The sequence below is a fragment of the Moschus berezovskii genome, chromosome 6, assembly GCF_049115385.1.
Source record: "Moschus berezovskii isolate FMDL1 chromosome 6, NW_MosBer_1.0, whole genome shotgun sequence".
In the NCBI taxonomy this organism is placed as follows: Eukaryota; Metazoa; Chordata; class Mammalia; order Artiodactyla; family Moschidae; genus Moschus; species Moschus berezovskii.
In genome coordinates, this window is record NC_142465.1 from 8,446,107 (window position 1) to 8,465,511 (window position 19,405).

The 19,405-nt window shown below is 40.8% G+C and overlaps 1 protein-coding gene across 1 annotated transcript in view; it reads left to right on the forward strand.

Annotated features, from left to right (window-relative positions):
• Window positions 1-18,523, forward strand: part of GLIPR1L2 (GLIPR1 like 2) — a 44,961-nt gene extending 26,438 nt beyond the window's left edge. Inside the window, exons 4-6 of the mRNA XM_055396778.1 lie at window positions 9,549-9,634; window positions 18,074-18,100; window positions 18,183-18,523. Of these exons, the coding sequence (XP_055252753.1) occupies window positions 9,549-9,634; window positions 18,074-18,100; window positions 18,183-18,523 (454 nt within the window). The remainder of the gene's footprint in view (window positions 1-9,548; window positions 9,635-18,073; window positions 18,101-18,182) is intronic.
• The last annotated feature ends 882 nt before the right edge of the window (window positions 18,524-19,405 follow it).

Here is a 19,405-nt window from a genome sequence, read left to right on the forward strand (position 1 = left end):
TACTCACCTTGAGATGTTTAGCAAGCAGGTGGTTATTTAGGTCAGAAACTCATGAGTGAGGAATGGCATAGAACAAATATTTGGAGTGCTAGACTACATAGGGTAATTTAAATCATGGGAATAGATGAGACTGCTTAGCAAGACAGCATAGACTGAGAAGAGCAGAGACCCTGGGGAGTGTCATGCCAACATTTAAGGGTGTTAGTGAAACATAAGTGGGAGAGGTGACCCAAGAAGAGTAGCCAGGCAGGTAGGAGAAAAGGCAGAAGAGTATGGGATCAGTTAAGGTGTGGGGAAAGAATATTTTTAAAAGGGTGCATTTATCCATAATTTCAGATTCTAAGAGGTCAAGCAAAGTCAGGACTTAAAAATGTCAGATCTGAAGAGAAGTTCATTGGTAAACATAGGAGAAGCTGTTTCTGTGGGACAGAGGAAATGCTAGGATGAAATGAAAACTTAAAACAGTTTGTTGTTTTTATTTTGTCTCATTTTTAAAATGGAGAAGATGTGAACATACTTAAATATTGACATGAAGGCTCTAATACAGAATAAAAGTAATTCTTTATGAAGAATAAAAGCAGTGTATATGTAAAGATACAAGCCCCTGAGAAAACAGAAAGAAGAGTTCAAAAGAGATTAGCGTTAGAAAGAATGAGGAGCAATTTTTCAGTTGTACCAGAAATGAAAGAAAGAAGGGATAGGTATATTTCTCAAATTTAGTGACAGAAAGCTTCTCAAGTTCCAATCTAAGAGCTGTCATATCTCTTTGCAAAGTAGAATACATCATGTCCTAGGAATGAAGGGGAAGACAGTGAAATGAGAATTTTGAGGACTGGGAAGATTTGAAATAGTTATTATGGAAAATGAGAGAGGAAGCTGAATAGAGAATGATAGAAATATTCTCTACCTAATTTAATGATTTTCCTCCAGCAGCACCCAGCAGCCCTGAAACAGGTATGGATCATGCTGACAGTAAGATTCCTTCACTTTTCCCAACACTGGGGTTTTGTCGGGTGGCTGTAAGGGAAAATAGTGCAAGAGAGTTTCAGGTGTTTTAGCTAAAGAGTATGCAAAGTGATGAATCTAAACTGGATAGAGAAGAGACAACATGATGGATAGGGAGAAAAATAGGAGAGAAAGTAGACTTGTGGAAGCAGTGAAATTAATGGACAAGTGTGACAGGAGGAGTAAATGAATTAACAACCTGGAAGGATAGGAGGTTGCAGTCAATGAGTGGAATATGTGATTTTTGCCAGTTCAGAAGTAGAGAGGTTTTAGGAGATTACAAGATCTAGAATGTGGCTACGAAAGTGACAGTTTTGGAGCATTAGGAAGTTTTATGATGGTGAAGATATCCAGTAACATAGAGACCAAGTTATTGGATACTGTAACCATCTAGGTCCCAAATTTGTCGATGATGGCAAAATTTTGACTGAAAAGCAAACTGTGAGTCAGATACCAATGTAAGGAGGCCTGATCAGAAGGAAGGTGGTATCTTAGGGAAATGAGAGGATTGGTTCAGCTACATAATATCAGCCTCAAAGAAGCATTGATGGTGTTTGTGGTTCCTAGTCCTCTAAAGTACAAGATGTGAAAGTGAAGGGAGAAGACCAACTGATTTTCACAGGAAGAGATATAAATCGAGATAGCTTTGCACATACAGGGATAATTTGAGGCAGGAAACAACAGAGTCCTTGACCCTGACCTTGACCTTGAATACGTCCAAGAAGTAGTCATAATGTTTTTGGCAAAGACAAATAGGTGAATCACAAGGAGTGCCACAGAGAATCTCTAAAATATAACCTTCTTTACTGCTTATTGCATTGTAGTTTTCTCTAGTTTATTGGGATAGGCTCTTTAAGTCTACTTGGAAACCTGTAGATGTCCGGATATGAATCAGAAGCCAGAACTATGACATGTCTCAATGTTATTGTTGAGGTCCTTTAATGGTGGTCCGGAGTCGACGATAAGAAAGTAAAAGAGAGAAAGAGGCTGATATTGCTTGATTTACGCAGAAAACCAATAAAGCCCTTGACGCGGGCTTGCACTGCTTCACGTAGGCACCGGGCGCCCTCTCGAGGGGGTGAAGGCACAGTGCACCTTCTTGAGAGGGTCTTAGAAGCCCAGGCAAGAAAGAGAGCTCAGCGGGCTTCTGCGCTTCAAAGAATTAGCCGGGGAGAGAGAGAGAGAAAGACACGGGGACCCAAGCTCTGATGGAGCAGAGGTGTTTTATTGAACATAGTGTGGGTATATATACTGTCTTACAAGGTAGCTATTTTCAGCAAAGATAAAAATCAAAAGTCCAGACTTACAAATTATCAAGGAAACATAAGGCAATCCATATCAAAGAGAGAGGGTTGTAAATAATCACTTTTACCATATGGTTTATAAAAAGGAAAAGGAGGGCTTCCCTTGTGTCTCAGCTGGTAAAGAATCTGCCTGCAATGCAGGAGACCTGGGTTCGATCCCTGGGTTGGGAAGATCCCCTGGAGAAGGGAAAGGCTAATTACTCCAGTATTCTGGCCTAGAGAATTCCATGGACAGTCCAAGGGGTCACAAAGAGTCGGACACGACTGTGTGACTTTCACTTTCATAAAAAGGAAGAGGGTCATAAATAGTTACTTATCACCATATGGAAAAACTAACGAAGGAAATACATGCATTCCTCAGCCCCGATGGTTTGCCAACTCCTCTTAATTCCTGGATATTCAGGAATTAATAAGGGACTGAGGATCCATGACAGATCCAAAACAGGACACAGAAAGCCTCCTGTTAAATGCTTCCTGACAGTTATAAGAATGGAGTAAAAGTGACAGGAGTTATTATACGTGGCCTGGTTATTCTGGTTGTATAATATAGAAAAATCAACATCGATTTGATGTACTCTGGCCATTGTTCCATGGACAATATACAGACTATATGAGTCTGCGTATGGAGAACTTTGAAGAGAAGAATCTGCCTACAAGCTGTAATTGCTTGATTGTCAGTCCGTGGAGCTGGATTTCCTCCTTTATGAGCAAAGTGGCAGGCATTGAAAGTTTACATCACACTGGAACAATGTAGATCTCTTGTAAAATTTAAATAATGGTCTTCTAATGGACTTTGAGCGTGCAGAAGGTAGGGAGCATCTCCGAGTATACCGCCAGACTCTTATGGCAGGCCTCCGAGCAGCTGCCCGGAGACCAAGGAATTTGGCTAAGATAAAGTTGTTCAGGGATTGGTTTTGGCTATGGAGATTAAATGAAAATTACGCTGCGAATACAATCCCCAGAGCTCGGGTCAAGTAAAAAGGATGAATCGGACCCTAAAGGAAACATTGGCAAAATTGGCAATAGAGACTGGCGGGGACTGGGTGACTCTCCTTCCTTATGCCCTTTTATTGTTTATGGGGTTCCCTCCGCCGACCCCCTATAGAATCGGTCCAACTGTTTTATAAACTAGTAAATTTTATATTGGGCTTCCCTGGTGGCTCAGAGGTTAAAGCGTCTGCCTCCAATGCGGGAGACCCAGGTTCGATCCCTGGGTCGGGAAGATCCCCTGGAGAAGGAAACGGTAACCCACTCCAGTATTCTTGCCTGGAGAATCCCATGGATGGAGAAGCCTGGTAGGCTACAGTCCACGGGGTCGCAAAGAGTCGGACACGACTGAGCGACTGAACAGAACAGAATGGACTTCAAGTTGGGCATGGTAATAGTTTACCCATTGGACCACCCAGGCAACATGGGTGGAAAATGAAAGTGAAGTCACTCAGTCGTGTCCGACTCTTTGCGACCCCATGGACTGTAGCCTACCAGGTTCCTTCATCCATGGGATTTTCCAGGCAAGAATGGACACAAATCCTGTTGGTAGCAATAAACTAAAGATATGACCAGATGTGAGTCTAACAAAAGGTCCAGAGGACAATGTTCAGAGTCATAACTTGGTCTCAGAGAACCACTGGGCTGTTTCTCAGCACAGGCAGGTGTCTAAAGTCTCTGCTGCTGCTGCTGCTAAGTCACTTCAGTTGTGTCCGACTCTGTGTGACCCCATAGACGGCAGCCCACCAGGCTCCCCCGTCCCTGGGATTCTCCAGGCAAGAACACTGGAGTGGGTTGCCATTTCCTTCTCCAATTACCTGAAGTCGGTTAGCCCTAATCCTGAGGTGTGGCCTTTCTGGTAGTCTAATTCTAACACCCTCCATGCTCAGTGAGGCCTTTCCATTCCGGTTGGTCAGAACCCAAGCGTCTCCCAGCTCCATGGGCTCCAGGAGTTATGATGTTTGCAGCTCCCTGGTAACCTTTCTTTCCCAGCGTTTTGCTTTTGAATCTAACCTGTGGTGTCTCCCACTACTTGTGCACAGCCTAGTATTTAGCCAAAGACTCAAAAGGAAGGGTCTAGAACTCCTCCTCTGTGTAGTTTCTTCCTCTAAAATGCAAATTCCAGCTGCCTCAGCCTCCCCTCCCCGCCGTTCAGTGTCCGTCCGTCTTGTCGGTTCAGTGTCCATCCGTCTTGTTGGTTCAGTGAGAACTCTGTATTCTGTTTCCACACCCCTCCCTAAGTGGGGAATCCAGCGAGTGCCTCTGGTAGACAACTTAAATGATTGTAGGGCTCACCTTGTTTGTTCCTTTCTCTCAGAGAGTCCAGCCCTGTGCTGCCAACCATTTCATGATCGAAAACAATTATTTCATATGTTTCAGCCAGTGTTCTAGTTGTGTATGCCAGAATGGCTAGCCAGTACTACTTAGTCTGTCGTCAGTGGAAGCAGACAAGTTATTTTTAATGACCAGTTAGGTCTAAACTTATTCTCAAGAGCAAGAGAGAAAATATTCCAGGCCACACTGTTTCTGTCGCAGTCACTCAACTATGACACTGTAGCACAAAAACAGCCATAGACAATCTGCAAATTAAAAAGCATGGCTGGTTTCCAATAAAATTATATTTACAAAAATAGACAGTTGACCTTCCAGAAAACCATCTATTTCTGCTTCATTGACTATGCCAAAGCCTTTGACTGTGTGGATCACAATAAACTGTGGGAAATTCTCAAAGAGATGGGAATACCAGACCACCTGACCTGCCTCTTGAGAAACCTGTATGCAGGTCAGGAAGCAACAGTTAGAACTGGACATGGAATGACAGACTGGTTCCAAATAGGAAAAGGAGTACATCAAGGCTGTATATTGTCACCCTGCTTATTTAACTTCTATGCAGAGTACATCATGAGGAACGCTGGGCTGGAAGAAGCACAAGCTGGAATCAAGATTGCTGGGAGAAATATCGATAACCTCAATATGCAGATAACACCACTTTTATGGCAGAAAGTGAAGAGGATCTATGACCTGGAGGGAGGATATGGGGAAGAGGGAGGTGGGAGGGGGATTCAAGAGGGGGAACACTTGTACACCTGGGGCGGATTCGTGTCAATGTATGGCAAAACCAACCAATATATTAATGTAAAGTAATTTGCCTCCAATTTAAAAAAAATTTTTTAAAAAAAGCCTCTTGATGAAAGTGAAAGAGGAGAGTGAAAAGGTTGGCTTGAAGCTCAACATTGAGAAAACTAAGATCATGGCATCTGGTCCCATCACTTCATGGGAAATAGATGGGGAAACTGGAAACAGTGTCAGACTTTATTTTTCTGGTCTCCAAAATCACTGCGGATCCTGATTGCAGCCATGAAATTAAAAGACGCTTACTCCTTGGAAGGAAAGTTATGACCAACCTAGATAGCATATAAAAAAGCAGAGACATTACTTTGCCAATCAAGGTCCGTCTAGTCAAGGCTATGGTTTTTCCAGTGGTTGTGTATGGATGTAAGAGTTGGACTATAAAGAAAGCTGATCGGTGAAGAATTGATGCTTTTGAACTGTGGTGTTGGAGAAGACTCTTGAGAGTCCCTTGGACTGCAAGGAGGTCCAACCAGTCCATTCTAAAGGAGATCAATCCTGGGTGTTCATTGGAAGGACTGATGCTAAAGCTGAGACTCCAATACTTTGGCCACCTCATGCGAAGAATTGACTCACTGGAAAAGACTCTGATGCTGGGAGGGTTTGGGGGCAGAAGGAGAAGGGGACGACAGAAAATGAGATGGCTGGATGGCATCACCGACTCGATGGACATGAGTTTGAGTGAACTCCGGGAGTTGGTGATGGACAGGGAGGCCTGGCGTGCTGTGGTTCATGGGGTCACGGAGAGTCGGACACGACTGAGCGACTGAACTGAACTGCTAGTCATAGTTTGGCAACTCTCGATCTAGAACAGTGCTTCTGCCTTCCTTTACCCCATGCTGTAAACTTTTCAAAGAGTCTAAGCCAATCATCTTATTGAATTCCCCCAATTCTAGATTGATCCAGTTAGTTTCTCAAGATATTGTGTGATGCACTCCTTCATCCTCTGTATTCTCTATAAACTGTTAATTAGGTCAAGAGGCTTTATGAGAGTCAGGTTAAACATTTGGGGGTGATAATGATGACATAAGTAATGTTGGGAATATTAACTTTTGAAAAAACCTCATCCAAGATGATTCAACTGCATTTCAATCCTTGATTCACACATTCATTCACTCACCCATCCGTCATCCATCCATTAAGGCTCTACAATGAGCTTACCTTCTGTCATGTGTGATGTCGAGTGCTCTGATGAATACAGTGATACAGCCAAGTCTTTCCTCAATGACTGGGTGACAGAAAAGCACAGAACTAGAAAAGTCAGTGCCTTACTCCATCTTTCTGAGCCAAAGGGTTCACTTTATCTGAAATAGTTGTGAAAATATAGATTCACCAACCCCTCAGATCCAGTGAAATAGAACCCCTTGGCAAGGTCCAGAAACCTGTGTGTTAACCAATTCCGTGGTTAAAAGAGGTCAAAGGAAAGCCGGTTGTGATGAAAGTTAATACCTAAGGGGAGAACCATCCACCTAGGAGGAGGCTATATTTTCCATTGATTTACCAGAAAGGTAGATATAAAGGACAACCCCAGGGTCTGGCAGTCCTTCAGTTACTGGAGAAAAAGTATCCTGGCCCTAGTGACTGTGGTGATTTTAAAATACGCCATGAATTCTTTGGGCCTCCTCCCTTCAAAAGGTAGAAATTAATTTCTCTCCCCTTGAGAGTAAGCCAGACTTAGTGATTTGCTTCTAACAAATAGGTTATGATGGAGATGATCATCTTTGGCTTCAAGACTAAATTCTGAAAAGCACTGCAGCTTCCCCCTTGCTTTCTCTTAAACCTCTTGCTGAAGGGAATCCAGGCATCATATTGGGAAGGACTCCAGCAGCCTTATGGCTATCCCCATGGAAAGCAACTGAGGCCTCCTGCGAAGAGCCAGCATCACCTTGTCAGTCTGTGAGGGACCATCTTGGTAGTGGGCTGTCCAGCCCCCATCAAGTCAAGTCAGAGGACTGTGACCTTGGCTAACATTTTAACCACCATCTCCGAAGAAACTGCAAGCCAGAAAAACCCAGCTAAGCTGGTCCTAAATTTCTGACCCACAGAAACACATGGGATAATAAGTTTATTCATTTGGGGATCACTGGTTATGCAGCAATACATAATTAATAATATAGAGACATATATTTCTTCAGGCATTTCCAGGAAAGCTATGAAATTTCAGTGTACTTTGCTAATTAAACTTATCTGTTGTTTTCTTCTAATCCAGTCTAGTAATTCCAATTGCAGTTATGGACTTGTACAGGAGTGCCAGATAGAATCTCTAAAAGATAATCTTTGCTACTTATTGCATTGTATTTTTCTCTAGCTTATTGGGATAGTCTGTAGATTCAGACTCCGACTGCTTTAGGTTAAACTTTTTAGAAACTCAGAACAAGGGGAAGATTAACATGAAAGCTTGGCATTTTTGACTACCTAATATAAATATAATCTAACTTTGAAAAAGAAGGCCCACTGTATTCTAGCACAGTGGAATTTATTTATTTATTTTGATTAATCAATATGTTTATTTGCCTTTGCAGAGTTATTCCAGGTCAGAGTTATCAGACATTATAGTCACGGGGTCATTGGCCTGTGCTCCAGGTGTTTAAAGGCCATCTTTATAGCGAGTAGCTCTGCATAGGTACAGGAAAAAAGGTTCCCCATCCCTGGTTTTACAACAGGATAAGCTCTTTTGTGTTGGAGGCATCTGTTTCAGTGAAAAAGGGTTATCACAATAAAAGTAATGTAGGATGTTAGGTAAAGGTGATTAGATCAATTCTTGGATTTCTTGAAGGCTAGTGTTCTGGCTGGGATCCAGACAAAAATCCATTTCCTCCTTGAAATGGTTTGATTGTGGAACAGTCTTTTGCAACTGCCTGGACAGGAGCCCGCCAGGCTCCTCTGTCTGAATTCTCCAGGCAAGAATACTGGAGTGGGTTGCCGTGCTGTTCTCCAAGGGATCTTCCCGAACCAGGGATTGAAACCAGGTCTCCTGCACTGCCGGGAGATTCTTTACTGTTTGAGCTATCAGAGAAGCCCTAGAGAATGATACATGATCTGCAAATAACAACAGATCTCTGTATTTCCTTGATGGACTTGAAAATTTGCCATTCGAGGATATCAGATAGTTTTTGAATGTCTATTTCCAAGGTTTGCCATTCTTCTAAATGGCCCAGAATGGCCAAGGACTTAAATGCCTAATGTTTGTTTTTATGACTTTCAACTATACACTGAGTAAATGGCCTTGTTAAATAGCCACAAATAATGACCCTCTCCTCACTCAAAAACATCTTTTCCCCATTTATCTTCTGCTTCTTATTCTAAATATTTTAAACTATGCTTCCCAATTCATACCTATTTTAGGCCACCATCCTAACTTAGGCCCCCTGGTGGCTCAGATGGCAAAGAATCTGCCTGCATTGCAGAAGACCTGGGTTCGATCCCTGGGTCAGGAAGATCCCCTGGAAGAGGAAATTGCAACCGACTCCAATATTCTTGCCTGGAGAATCTCATGGTCAGAGGAACCTGGAAGGCTATGGTCCATAGGGTTGCAGAGTCGGACACAACTAAAGTGACTTAGCGGTTTCCTAACTTAGCTCTGGGCAATTGATGTAATATTTTTTTAACTTCTCCCCTGTGGTCTATACAATGGATGAAACCAACTTTCTAAAATCCCATTTTCCTTTATTTGCTTGTTTATACACATATATTTTTCATGATTACCTCAAAATAATCCATGCAGCTGGATCTTTGGAATAATAGGCATTTCAGGATTTTGCAAATGCTCCAAAAAATTAATATATCATTCATATATAGCTTTTTGTATATTTATGCCAACCAGAAAGCAATTAGTTATGAAGCATTCTATAATATCCACTTTTTAAAGGAAAATTTTGCTACAAACCAAAATGAAAGAGGCTTTAAAACTCCCTCAAATTTAAATTACAACAGTTTGTTTAAGAGTCATGGGAATTAGTTTCAGAAAAGGGGGAAGATTACATATCCAATTTAAGTACTTTCTTGAGTCTATTTTTTAAATGAAATCACCTTTATAAATTAACTAAAAATCCAGTAACCATATTATTTAGATAACATGAAACTTGAGACTTTTTCTAATAAGATGTTTCTGCTTTTTTGTAGAGGTGGTCTGTCAAGAAGGCCTTATCAACGAGGAATAATGTGTTCTCAATGTGACAGCTATGACAGATGCACAGATTTTCTATGCAGTAAGCTAAAGAAAATAACTGAAACATGAAAAAATTCCATAATGCATTGAATGACAAGAAAATGAAGTGGTAAACACTAGTCTTTCGTTGTCATGTTAATATTGTTCCTTAGATCAGAAAGGTATTGTTGTATTATCAAAGGTGGTATCAAACTGTATCATCTTTAGATTTTTTTAAACTGCACAGCTTTTTCTGCCCTCTCTAACTCTTATTCCTGCCCCTAAGGACATACTAGAATATCTGAAAGAAGGAATGAGAACTAACAGTTTTACTCTGAAGAAAAGCTTTGCATCTAATTCCTGAAATATCAGCCTGTTTGAGAATGACTGCTCTAAAGAATAGGATATTCTAAAACATTTATAAAAAAGAGAAAAGAAGTAAAATAGCAAATGGTTAATAGCCTTTTACTTTTGTTTTTCCCCCAAAATATTCAGAAGATAAAACTAGAAAATGTTTTATTAATAAATTTTTCTTTTCATTTTTCTAAATATGAGAGCATATAACCCCAGAAGTTTATAGGAATATGGTATAGAGTAAATTCAGACAGTAAATTCAGATAGGGGCATATTATGCTTTTGTGTTAAAGAAACTAGTGACCAATTTCACTGCTGGAGTGATCCTCTGTAACATTTCTTCCCTTGCTTCATCTGAATCCAGATGCAAAACCTTGGTTTTCCTCCTCCCTTTTTCTTACTCTTCCTGGGAATATCCAGACCTAAAACCGTTGGGTAGGTCAGAAACAGGTAGGCATCCACACAGAGGGAGACATGTCAACACCTAAGCAAGAAGACAAGGAATTCATACATGACGTGGTGGGCGTGAGGAGAGAGTCTAAGTGGGGTGAGAATACACGGGGTACAGCCTTGTGTGGAGAGCTGGAGCTCTCATGGGGTGAGGTGAGTGTGCCTGCTGGAGATCAGGCTTGGGATCCCAGATCAGAGGAATGGCATGTCCATGCAGGAGTTTCTCAGTCTGCGGTGTCAGAGTCCAGTCATGGTGGGGACAGAGCCACCCAGGGTGGGAGGGAGACACCTGATGGTGTATCAGAGTATGCCCAGGTAGGGAAGGCATCCCTGGAGGTCTGGTCTGGACCTGTGTGGGATTCCAGGCAGAATGGGGAGAAGATTCACATCTAGGGCTGACCTGAAGAGAGGTGTTAAAAAGGAATCTGCTAAGGGGGCCTCTGCATTTGAGGGCCATCTCCTCACACTAGGTATCAGAGTCCAAACTAGGTGAGGAAGCTTTTTATGTTGAGGGAGGTGGCTTGGCATGGGAGGGATCAGAGCCCTAGTGGGGTAAAGAAAGGAATCCATATGTTGGAGCAGCCCAAAGCTAACTTTCAGAGTCTGAGCAGGGTGGGAGAGGGATCCAAGTAGAGGATCAGCCTGTCGGTTGCCAGATTAAATGCTGGGCATCCAGAGGAGGAGGGAAAGAGATGGACTGGGTGTTTGAGGTTGGTAGATGGAAGCTATACATTTAAAATAGATAAACAACAAGGTCCCAATGTATAGCACAGGAAACAATATTTGAATATCCTATGATAAACCATAATGGAAAAGAATATTAAAAGTAATTTATATATGTTTTTAACTGAGATGCTTTGCTGTACCACAGAGATTGGCACAACAGAAAATCAACTGCACTTCAATTTAAAAATTTTGAAATTCTAGGCATCCAGTTAAATTTGAATTTCAGAAAAACAAAAGTATTTTTTGTATAAATATATCCCAAATATTACATAGGCTATACTTATACTAAAATATGTCGCTGTTTTCTGAAATTTGAATATAACTAGGCATCCTATACTTTTATTTGCTGAATCTGGCAACTCTACCACCCCGATGTGGAATATCAAAGTCCAAGCACGAAGAGGGAGTAGAAGCAGTGATGGGAGATTAGAAGCATTTTGGAAAGTGAAGGTGAAAGTCTCTCAGTCGTGTCTAATTCTTTGCGACCCCATATGGACTGTGGCCTGCCAGACTCCTCTGTCCATGGAATTCTCCAGGCCAGAATACTGGAGTGGGTAGCCGTTCCCTTCTCCAGTGGATTTTCCCAACCCTGGAATCAAACCCAGATCTTCCACATTGCAGTCGGATTCTTTACCATCTGAGCTACCAGGGAAGCCCAGAAGCATGTTGGAGGATAGATCAAATAAGCAAATAGATTAAGGATAATGGAGCTGGTTTTCTCACTGTCAGAGGATGGCCTATGAATATGTAAAGGAAGAAAATAAGTTCAAATCTTTTGGTGATGATTTGGAATTAGAGTTACTGGAACTTAAGAGTTTCAATAAATATAAATAAACATAGATGTAAATATTTTTATATGTATGTTCCGTTCCGTTCCGTCACTCAGTCGTGTCCGACTCTATGCGACCCCGTGGACTGTAGCCTACCAGGCTTCTCCGTCCATGGGATTCTCCAGGCAAGAATACTGGAGTGGGTTACCGTTTCCTTCTCCAGGGGATCTTCCCGACCCAGGGATCGAACCCGGGTCTCCCGCATTGGAGGCAGACGCTTTAACCTCTGAGCCACCAGGGAAGCCCATATCAGCATATATATATTCCCTAGCTCTGAGACAGCCTTGGAACAGCGTCCTCTCAGCCCTAAAGCAACGGGGGCTTCCCAGGTGATGCTAGTGGAAAAGAACTTGCCTGCCAACGCAGGAGATGTAAGAAATGCAAGTTTGATCCCTGGGTGAGGAAGATCCACTGGAGGAGGGCGTGGCAACCCACTCTAGTATTGCCTGAAGAATTCCATGGACAGAAGAGCCTGGTGGGCTACAGTCTGTGGGGTTGCAAAGAGTCGGACATGACTGGGTGATGCAATGAGCACAATAGTACTCAGACCTTGGTTTCTGAATTCCAGTTCAGTTCAGTTCAATTCAGTCGCTCAGTCGTGTCCGACTCTTTGCTACCCCATGAATCACAGCACGCCAGGCCTCCCTGTCCATCACCAACTCCTGGAGTTCACTTAAACTCACCTCAATCGAGTCAGTGATGCCATCCAGCCATCTCATTCTCTGTCGTCCCCTTCTCCTCCTGCCCCCAATCTCTCCCAGCATCAGAGTCTTTTCCAGTGAGTCAACTCTTCGCACGAGGTGGCCAAAGGATTGGAGTTTCAGCTTTAGCATCAGTCCTTCCAATGAACACCCAGGACTGATCTCCTTTAGAGTGGACTGGTTGGATCTCCTTGCAATCCAAGGGGCTCTCAAGAGTCTTCTCCAGCACCACAGTTCAAAGGCATCAATTCTTCGGTGATCCAGTCAGCACTAAAGGGAGCCAGGACTCTCTGGAGAAAGGTCAAATTCCAGGGTGGGGGCAGGAGAAACATGAAATAAACCCAAAACATCTTTTTCTACCTGAAAGCAAGGAAGTGCTCAAAGAATGGTGGAGACATGTAACATAAAGGACACAGAAGCCATCTTAAAGGGCTTTTACTGGTCAAACCTGGGATGATTTGAGCACCAAGGTTAGTGATAATAGTAGTCAATTATAACTCACTGGATAAAACAGGATACTATAATTCATACTGATATAAATTAATAAGTGAATAAATTAAACGTTGTATGAGAAACAGTTCATTTGCATAGTGATGAAGTAACTCCTCATAGAAGTACTTCATTAGGAGTAAAGACTAACTTCACAGTGGAGGAGCCTGGCAGACACAACCTAACAAAATGATCAAAGTGAATATCACCAGCAACAGGAAGTATCAAAGACAAAACCCTGCACCACCTAAGAGAATTCAATGAGGAGAGCACGTCATCACTTGTGTGATATTCCTACCAAAGATGCATAACCTAACCCAGCCACAAGGAAGCACCAAATAAATAAAAAAATCCAGATTTATTTAAAAACTGAGAATAGATATATAAATATTTAAATAACTAAAAACTTCAGAAATAGAAATTCTTGAATGTGCATACTATAGAATGTAAATTGGGATAGCCACTATGGAAAATAATATGGACGTTCCTCCAGAACTAAAAATACAACTAATGTGTGTGTGTGTGTGTGTGTCTGTGTACACATGCACACTCAGTCATATCTGACTCTTTGTGGCCCCATGGACTAGAGCCTGCCAGTCTCCCCTGTCCGTGGAATTTTCTAGGCAAGAATAGTAGAGTGGGTTACCATTTCCTACTCCAGAGGCTTTTCCCAGGGATCAAACCCGCATCTCATGCATGTCCTGTATTGGCAGGCAGATTCTTTATCACTGTGCCACCTGGGAAACCCTACGACTACCATATGATCCAGCAATTCCACTTGCAAGTATTTATCCAAAGAAAATGAAAACACTAATTCAAAAAAATATACAAAACTGCCATGTTTATTGCAGCATTATTTACACAAGTCAAGATATGGAAACAACCTTAGTGTCCATTAGTGGATAAATGGATAAAGAAAATGTGATATATATGCACAATGCAGTATTATTTATCCATGAAAAAGAAACAAATCCTTCCACTTGTGACAATATGAATGGACTCTGAGGGCATTATGCTAAGTGATATGTCAAAGACAAATACCATATGAACTCACTTGTATGTGGAATTAAAAACAAACAAAAAACCAAGCTTGCAGACATGAATCGATTAGTGGTTGCCAGAGGCAAGTGAATGAAATGGATGAAGGGGGTCAGAAGTACAAAATTCCACCTCCACTTATAAATAAGTCATAAGGATGTAATAATGAACATCATGGTGACTATAGTTTATAATACTGTATTACATATTTGAAAGTTGCTAAGAAAGTATATATTAAAAGTTCTCAAGAAAAAAAGATTTTGTAACTATGTATACAGATGCTGATTGCAGCCATAAAGTTAAAAGACGATTACTCCTTCGAAGGAAAGTTATGACCAACTTAGACAGCATATTAAAAAGCAGAGACATTACTTTGCCAACAAAGGTCCGTCTAGTCAAGGATATGGTTTTTCCCGTGGTCCTGTATGGATGTGAGAGTTGGATGGTGAAGAAAGCTGATTCCCGAAGAACTGATGCTTTTGAACTTTTGGAGAAGATCTTGAGAGTCCCTTGGACTGCAAGGAGATCCAACCAGTCCATTCTAAAGGAGATCAGTCCTGGGTGGTCACTGGAAGGACTGATGCTAAAGCTGAAGCTCCAATACTTTGGCTACCTCATGCGACAAGTTGACTCACTGGAAAAGACTCTGATGCTGGGAGGGATTGGGGGCAGGAGGCGAAGGGGACGACAGAGAATGAGATGGCTGGATGGCATCACCGTCTTGATGGACATGAGTTTGAGTGAACTCCAGGAGTTGGTGATGGGCAGGGAGGCCTGGCGTGCTGTGATTCATGGGGTCGCAAAGAGTTGGACATGACTGAGCGACTGAACTGAATTGATACTATTGTAAACTGGGCTTATTGTGCTGATCATGTCACAAAATATACAAATGCCAAATCATTATGTTGTGTGTTGTAACAAATTATTTATGTCACTTATACTTCAATTTTAAATAAAATAAAATAAAAACCTTGTAAAGAAAAAAGGTATATACTACATGCCAGAAAAAGTGACAGAAAGTAGTCACCATCTGGACATTGCCTAGTAAATAAGAAGAAAAACAGAATCCTTCAAGCATCTAATCAAAAATGTAAAATCATTTATTGGAGAGTTTAACAGTCAAACTCTTTTTTGAAGAAAAGAGAAAAAATAAACACTCTAAGTATTCTGACAATACAGTGTTCAGAGTGAGAAATATGCCATAAACTCTCAGGTAGTGAAGATCAGAGAAGGTGCCATGAAAAAGCAGAGGAAAATAGCTAAAATGTCAGGGAAGCAGACTCTGAAGACCTCTTAGCCTGGGACACCAAAATAGGTAATTCTCAAAAGCTCACCAGAAAATTGCTGCAATTCTCAAGAATCTTTGAGAAAGCTCCCACAAACTGTCTCGGTGTTCAGCAGCAAAGCAAAATTTCCCATTCTACCAAAGAGGTAACTGTGAATCTCAAATCCATTTAGGTCTCTGGCCAGCAGCCACTTCTGAAGAATAATGGTCTCTACTTCTTTCAAATAGTCCAAATTTCACTAGCAGTCTTGTCTTTGGCAAACTCAAACCTAAAGCTCTTGGACTCTCCCAGTGGCTTAGCAGCAAAGAATCTGCCAGCAGTGCAGGAGATGCGGTCGGGAAGATCCTCTGGAGGAGGAAATGTCAATCCACTCCAGTATTCCTGCTGGGAAAATCCCATGGACAGAGAAGCCTGGTGGGCTGCAGTCCATGGGTTGCAAAGAATCAGACATGACTGATTAACTTATGTGATGTAATGCCATACTGGCAACTGACAGTCCTGCAGAGAGGAGAAAAATCCAGACCAGCCTCAAACTTCTCTACAGTAACAGTAAAACCTAAGGGTCAGTGGAGTGATGCCTATAGTGTCCTTAATACAAGTGTCAACGAAGAATTTGTATAGAGCCCAAACTTTCATGTATAAGCAAATAGACATATACTGTGGGAACACGCAATAACTTGTGGTATATCGTTCTCATAAGCATTTCAATAAACTACTAGAGAATGACTTTCACCAAAAAAGATAAATGGTAAAGCAAAGCACTGCACTGAAAGAACTATCCTCAAGCATTGACTCTTAATTGGCAGATAAAGATTAAAACAAACAAAGGTTATATTGATAAAGCAAACTGTATGGGTAGTAAAATCTGGTGATATACAAATAATATAATTCATAAAACTTGGCAAGAGAAGAGAGTGAAAGTGAAATCGCTCAGTCGTGTCTGACTCTTTGCGACCCCATGGACTGTAGCCTACCAGGGTCCTCTGTCCATGGGATTCTCCAGGCAAGAGTACTGGAGTGGGTTGCCATTTAAATGTGCTTAATTTCATCATCTTTTATAGCCAGGGGTCAAAACATATTATTTACAGATGATAAATCAAACAATAGCAATGTTAGTAAATTTAAATGTATTTAAATCAAGTACAAAAGTAAAAGAAGAATGTAATCAATGAAAATTAGTGATGAGAACTAAAGATACAAAGAAATGTACTGATTGCATCATTGCTCAAAATAAGCAATAAATAAATACACATACACCAAAGGGCTTCCCTCATAGCTCAGTTAGTAAAGAATCTGCCTGCAATGCAGGAAACCCCGGTTCGATTGCTGAGTCGGGAAGATCCCATGGAGAAGGGATAGGCTACCCACTCCAGTATTCTTGGGCTTCCTTTGTGGCTCAGCTGGTAAAGAATCCTCCTGCAATGTGGGATACCTGGGTTGGGAAGATCCTCTGGGAAAGGGAAAGGCTACCCACTCCGGTATTCAGTCCTGGAGAATTCCATGGACTGTGAAGTCCATGTGGTCACAAAGAGTTGAACACAACTGAGCGGCTTTGGGTTTCACTTTCACACAAAAGGAAGTAGAGAAAATGCATACAGACTGTACTGTAAAAGATTTTTTTGTACTTTGGCCACACTGTGTAGCATGTGAGATCTTACATGCTACCCTGTCAGGGACTGAACCTTCAACCTCTGCAATGTAAAGCATGGAGTCTTAACCACTGGACTGCGAGGGAAGTCCCAGTAAAAGATTTTCTAAAATAGAAATTATTTCATAAAATATGAAGTAATAAATAATACCAAACACAGAAGGCTAACATAGCTTCAGAAATCCAACAGATAACTTCAGTTCATCTCCAAGGTGCCTGAGGAGTGATTTCTAAATTTTCCTCTAAGATTTGCATCATTGCAAGACAAAGCCCTGGTTGACATTAAGGTGTCTATGGGTGAAAGTGCATTTATCCTTCCAGTCTCCTTCCTAGTGGAATCTGGGAGTGATTGATTGAACTTTTCTGCCCAAATGAGCAAAGGAAAGGAAATTTATTTCCTGAAACACACCGTGATAGCATTGGGCTAGATAGCAAAAACAAGGAGTACCAGGCTCTGTAGTCAACCTTGCCATCTGTGAGATGAAGAGCAACCAAAAGCTTCTGAAAATAAGAATTAAGTGAGGAAAATGATTAGATTCAGAGGACTAGTTTTGAATGATCTTGGGGGGTGTGGGGAGAAGAGAGATTAAAAATAAACTAACACAATATTAAATTAGCTGTACTGTACTTCATTTTTTAAAAAGGATATTATGGAATTCTAGAATGTTGAAGCTGGAACAGTCTTTGGAAAGAAGACGTGAAGTGGTTTATATAAGCTGACAGGATGATTAAAACAGAATAAGTACTGAAATCCGTACCTCTTCTTCCTATACTTCCATGATTTCTCTAGCAGACCAGGAGAATCTACTGAAAGAAATATGTTGTATTGGCTACTGGTTGAAGGAGGGACATCAAAGATGAGGGTATGGTACCTGAGAACTAGAAGAATAACATTATTATTGTAGGGGAAAATATCTTATATTCTAGAAAAAGAAGAGATTTTATGTAATTCTTTGTGAATTTTCTTTTTCTTTCTAGGCAATGCAGATCGTGACCAAGCCATATGTATGTATTGTTGTCCTTTATTTCTTGAACAATTTAACTACTTCACGTGAAATCCAGCTTTCAATTACTTCTTTATTTACAGATTACCGATATTGGTATCCAAGATGGGAGGTACCCCGGCCAATTGTGTGTGATCCACTGTGCTTACTGGTTTTATTTCTGAGAATGCTATGTTTTTCACTGAGTGCCACAATTGTCTTGATAATACAGTCTTATTTTCCAAATATATTAGTGGAAGAAGAGATGGTTTTTACCCCTGTGGAAACTGGGCCAGCAAAAGAGAAGCAGGTGGAGGAGGAGAAGGAGGAAGAGGAGGTAGAGGAGGAGGAGGAGGGACAGGAGGGGAGAGAGGAGGGAGAAGAAGAGGAAGAGGGGGAGGAAGAAGAGGAAGAGGAGGAGGAGGAGGAAAACGAGGAGGGATAAGACTTACCACTGTCGTAGGGTAAAATTGTAATATAAAAAAGACAAAAAATAAAATAAAAAACACTGGGAAAAAACCCCACTGAGCTGTAACAAAAAATAATATGCACAAACCACTACTGTAATATCTTTTATTCCCTTCTCTTTCCCACATTTATTGAAAAATTTAAATTTTAAAAACAAACAGAAAAACATGTACTTTGTAATAAGCACTATAAATCAAGTTCTTGCACACTAAGAACAAATAAAGACATTATGACAGAAATACTAAAAAAAGATTTGACCAGTCTAATCTCAAGCTGTCACTGTACTATTCTGATAAAAGATGAAATTTCTACTTTCTAAATATGTTTCTATCTCTGTATTTTAAATATTTTTTAAATGGGTTAAAAAAAATTCTCAAGTATTAAATACTATTATACATGTAATGTGCTTAGGACCATTCCAAGTTCAGGACATCCATTTGATAACTTTCGATTTTCTCATTTTTGTCACTCCTATCATAATTGTTACTAGTGGTAGTGATGATGGTGGCGGTACTTTCCATGTGTTATCAAGACTTCTCATACCATTATTTATCTCTGTACTATATGTGTTTAGAATGGTACTTGTACCATTTAGAGTGGTACTTGTACCACTTTAGAGTGGTACTTGTACATGCTGTTGGCAGACAAATTTATTATTTCTACTTCATGCTCAGTATTTCAAAAGCTTTACTGTAATTCTTTACTAGACTATATAATTTGTTGACACCAGGGCTAATAAATGTCAAAAGTTTAATTAGTTGTAACAGAGCAGTCTGGCTGCTTCCAAATTTATGTTAAAAATAAAATAAATTTTTTATAATAGTTATCTACCTATTATATATAGTAAAAGTTCATAAGT